General features: G+C 50.7%; 1 protein-coding gene across 5 annotated transcripts in view; it reads right to left on the bottom strand.

The window, feature by feature from the left end:
* The window catches only part of tafa5l (TAFA chemokine like family member 5, like), a 62,835-nt gene that overhangs the window by 22,494 nt on the left and 35,341 nt on the right, over positions 1-5,000 (bottom strand). For all 5 annotated transcript variants that reach the window (XM_064300630.1, XM_064300626.1, XM_064300627.1 and 2 more), the window contains exon 4: positions 463-590. In XM_064300630.1, the coding sequence (XP_064156700.1) occupies positions 463-590 (128 nt within the window). The remainder of the gene's footprint in view (positions 1-462; positions 591-5,000) is intronic.

The raw sequence follows: 5,000 nt of genomic DNA, 5'->3' as shown, positions 1-5,000 counted from the left end.
AAACCAAATTTAAAACTAATATTTAATCACAAATGTGACAACGTATTACACATCCGTCACTGCAGGTCACACTGTAGGGCTGTACACGTGTCCCTGTGGCGTTGCCTTACTCAGGGGGGGTTATGACTTGTGAAGGTGACGCTGACCTTGCTGGCAAACTACAGTAATCCTTTAAATTCACTGAGAAAAGAGGTACACAACTGCAGTATGACACACTGAAATGCATCCAGTAGTGTTGCACATGCTCTTCAACCACAACTAATGGCTCTTTGTCGTAACGCAGCTTTCTTGTTGTGTCACTCATACTGATCATCTTGTTTCTGTTCTGCGTCATTGCGTGACTTATCTTTCTCATCTGTCTCCCCCACCTCCTAACCCCCCACCCCCACCACTCTGGAAACAGCGAGAGCAGGAACGGAGTGAGAGAGAGAGAGAGAGAGAGAGACGAGGGGCATGTCTTACCGTGACCGTCTTTATCCGGCCCCCGCCCTTGGTGCAGGTCCAGCCGGATCGGTTGTACAGGAGGCCGCACACCTCACCCTCCGAGCAGGGTGTCATCTCACACCACTGCCGGCTCTTCACGATCCGTGCTGGGGGGGGGAAGGGGGGAGAGTCAGGGAGTTAGCACTGGGGCTCACCACAACCACATCAATCCTAGCCCGGCCATAAAAAGGGCAAATGCAGGTCATGTGACAGGTTCACTCAAAAAAAAAAAAAAAAATTTATCACTGGATTTACTCAATAAAATTATGGACGGTGGTTGCACCCAATACTATTAAGTATATGTGACTTCAACTGATTGAGCACTTGTACTTTATCAGCTGAAGACACATATACTTAACAATATGGCATGCAACCACTGTCCATAATTTCATTAAACAAATCCAACAATCAATTTATTTGAGTGTAGGTAGATATAGGGTAGGTAGGCAGGTAGATAGGGTCAGTCATTCAACAGACGCTGTGTGTTTGTAGGGGTGGCATATCTGTCTGCTATCAGGCTCGGTGTTTATATACATGTGTCTGACTCCGATAATGATGCAGCAGCTGCTGCTTTGACTAAGATAAAGAAAGCTGTAGCCTTCAACAGAGACTGAACATATGTCTGGCAAAGAATTATTATTAATTTTTTTTTTTTTTTACTTTGTCATAGCCTTACTTCATATATTTTATTAATAATTCATACTTCGAGGGCATCTGTCTAGACGACATGATAATAATAACAGCAGGAACAGTGCATTTAGCATACCGCCACCCCTCTCTCTTTCTCTGACTCACTCTTTCTCTCTATCTATTTCTATCTCTCTCTCTCTTTCTTTCTCTCTCCCCCACTTTCCCCCCTCCCCTCTCTGTCTTTCTCTCTTGCTCCCCCTCTCTCCCCCCTCTCTCTTCCTCTCTTTCTCCCTCTCACTCCCCCACTTTTCTCCCCCCTCTCTCTTTCTCTCACTCCCACTCCCCCACTCTCTCTCCCTGTCTTTTTCTCTCTCTATCTCTATTTCTATCTCTTTCCCTCTCTCTCTCTCTCCCCTCTCTCCCCCCTCTCTCTCCCTCCCTCACTCACTCTGCTTCTCTCCGCCTTTTAAAATTCTAATGACTTCAAAATGTCATTTGTCTTTTGCTGTTGTTGTTGTTGTTGATTAATCGTCCCGAGCGTTCTGCGGTCGGCAGCCAAGCGGCGATCGCTCTCGGTGAAAATGCGAAGCCGCCCCCGCTGCCGCCCCCCGCTCCCCCGAAAGGTTATCGTTCCCCTCCAGGAGAGACGGGCGCAGCTGTCCGTCCCTCCCCAGGGTACCGCCACCACCTCACAGGGGGGCCGAGGGACGGCGCGGTCGGCGCAGAGGAACAAGGGCGCCCCGATCCGTTTCGGTGATTTCACGCCAACCTCCGCTCTCAATTATTTCATTGGCTCGATCCACATCTTGATCTGACGTTTGTACGAGCACCAGCTACAGCCGCAGACCGCGAGCGCGTCCTAAGCGTTTCACTGAGCTCAAGTAACAGCAGTGAACAGCGGTGTGGTTTATAGGGCTGTCAGAAAACTAAAAACTAAAGTAATTGGTTGGAGCAAAAAACCAGCACACAGACCGGGTCCCCCCAGGACTGGAGTTGTGCACCCCTGGCATCGAGAGGCATTTAGGAGAGGGGTGTGGGAGTTGTGGGAAAAGGAGCAAACAGGGCAAGTCTCTGACAAGCGCAGTGTCACGACTCACAGTCCACCCCAATTACTGCGATCTGAGCTGATCAATCAATCAGCTGGGTTTATTAGCACAGGGCCACTCACAATCACACTGCCGCCCAGCACAGCCTGTTCCAGTGGGACTTATAAAATAAACGAACCAATATGGGAAAACACACACATACACATGCAACAGCACCCAGAAACGTACACGCACACACACACACACACGCGCACACACACACGCATGCAACAGCACCCAGAAACGTACACACACACACACACATGCAACAGCACCCACAAACGTACATGCGCACACACACACACACACACATGCAACAGCACCCAGAAACGTACACACACACACACACACACACACACACACACATGCAACAGCACCCAGAAACGTACACGCGCACACACACACACACACGCAACAGCACCCACAAACGTACACGCGCACACACACACACACACACGCACACATACACATGCAACAGCACCCACAAACGGACACAAACACACACACACCCACCCACACACTTACATACACACACACACACACACACACAGCTCCAAAAGCAGTTCATCAGCTCAGTTTTTCGTTTGTTCCGCTCTGTATCAGCGAGAAGCCGGAGCAGGCCCTGCAGATACAGGCCCTGCAGATACAGGCCCTGCAGATACAGGCCCTGCAGAGGCGCGTCCTCAGACAGGTGTTAATCGCTGTTTATGAACGCGCGTTTGACTCTGACACCCGACAAACGGAGGGAAAAAGCCGCTTTGATCTCCCTTGAAACAAAAAAGAAAAGAAAAAAAACGGTCTCGTGTGTGCAATTACCGCGTCGCGGGCGGAAACGCGCTAATGTTTTTATGAATATTGATGCGCGGATCTTCAATGGGACCGCATGCTCGCCGCGCGCCAGCCGTCAAGGCCAATCAAAGACCGGAGCAGCGGCGGCGGGCCGGCTGATCCCTCTGAACGGGGAGCGCGGAGACTAGACCATCGGAATCGCGCGGAATCTCGTTACCCTGCTCTTGTTATCCTGCACCCCCCTCGCCCCCCCACCATCCCCACCGACGGCACCGGCTCGGCTCAACCGCCGCAGCTGACTCATCATCATCATCATCATCTCCAGCATTGGTTACCCCGCGAAACGAGGCTCCGCCTCCCGCGGATGAGTGGCATCGTCCCGACGGGTGGGTAGAGAGGTTCTCCTCCCCGTCCTCCTCCTGCACCTCCTCGTCCGCCTCCTCATCCTCCTGCACCTCCTCCTTCTTGGGCTGTGCCTGCCTGCCTGCCTGCCGCAGCCCTGCTCCACGTGCAGGGGGTGGAGGGGGGATTTTGGCATTGAGGAGGGCTCCCCGCACCTCCAGATAAGTGTCTTTATTTACCCTCTCGCACCCCTCTGCCAGCTGTCAAGCAGTGTCAGCCCCCCCGCGCTCCTGGACAGCGCTCCTGGGAGGAGAGACTGACAGCCTTGCGGGTCGGGCAGCGCAGAGCTCTACCTCAGCCTGCCCCCCAACCCCCCCGCCGGTTCCTCTACCTCCTCTCCATCTCCCATCTCTCCTTCAGACAATGAGCAGTTCAGTGACCCACAGATCTGGCCTCTCTCTCTCTCTCTCGCTCACTCACTATCTCCGTCTCTCTCACTCCCTCTCTGTCTCTCTCTTTCACTCTCTGTCTCTCTGTCTATGTCTCGCTCACTCTCCGATTCTTGCTCGCTCAATTTCAATTTCAATGTGTTTTATTGGTGTGACATGCGCTGTATTGCCGACAACAACAAAAAAAACAGCAACTCCGTTAGCTAATATACACATATCACCGACGCATACAACCTAAAACAACAACAAAAATACCATCATAATGTAGGCTATGCCTCTCTGTCTCTCTCTCCCTGTTTATCTCTCTCTTCTGTGAGAATTTAGATTTGGTCGCAGGGAGGAAAGCGAGTGTATCTGACTCCATTAACTTCAAAACCTGTGATGTGGATGTTTGTGTGATTATGGGCTCGCGTATACGTGCGTTGACTAGGCTGTGCTGAAATGATGAGTGGCAAGACTCTGCACCTTGGGAGAGCAAGACTGTCGACCACCGCCAGGCATTCTTATGATTCAGCCATCCCAGGGAGCCGTAACTAAGGTTACTCCATCTGGTTAGTGAGACTAAACATCTGAGTATCCTGGACCATGACCCAGTTACTATTTATATGAAACAACACTGGGATCCATCTGGACCCTGAAACCAACACATCTCTCTCTCTCTCTCTCTCTCTCTCTCAGAGCAGCTGCACATCCTGGTAGAGAAACTATCACTGTGCCCAGTGGGTAACCCGTATTACAGTGTTACCCCCAAAACCGTACATGAGACCCATGCACTGATTGGTTTTCACAGAGATGCACAACTCCGGGTCAACGTATATGCGAATCAGGTCCTTTAGATGCACTGAAAAAGGAGAAAACCATTTATGATGACACAATACGACAGCTGGCGATAACCAAGGGTAGGCCAGGTTCCAACGATGCTGGAAACAATTTATTTACAAAGGGAGACAAATAAAGACCACTATTCTATACGAAGAGAAAAATACATTCAACCTAACAAACTGAGACAAAGAAAAGGAACATAAAGAGAGTACTGAGAGTTCAGTATGCCCAAAATGCTCGTACAGAAGACTGGTACCAGGAGAACTATTAGAGAGAATGTTTCTTTGTGCTTCCCTTAAATGCAATCATGAGCAAGCCTTCCACATTACACGCTTCCCAAATAAGGTCTGGACTGGAACAGGCCTGTAACACCCTCCCCCTCCAACCAAGAGACCCCCCC

The sequence above is a fragment of the Anguilla rostrata genome, chromosome 11, assembly GCF_018555375.3.
Source record: "Anguilla rostrata isolate EN2019 chromosome 11, ASM1855537v3, whole genome shotgun sequence".
In the NCBI taxonomy this organism is placed as follows: Eukaryota; Metazoa; Chordata; class Actinopteri; order Anguilliformes; family Anguillidae; genus Anguilla; species Anguilla rostrata.
Note: the sequence above shows the minus strand (reverse complement) of the source record. Positions and strands in the feature narration are given on the sequence as shown.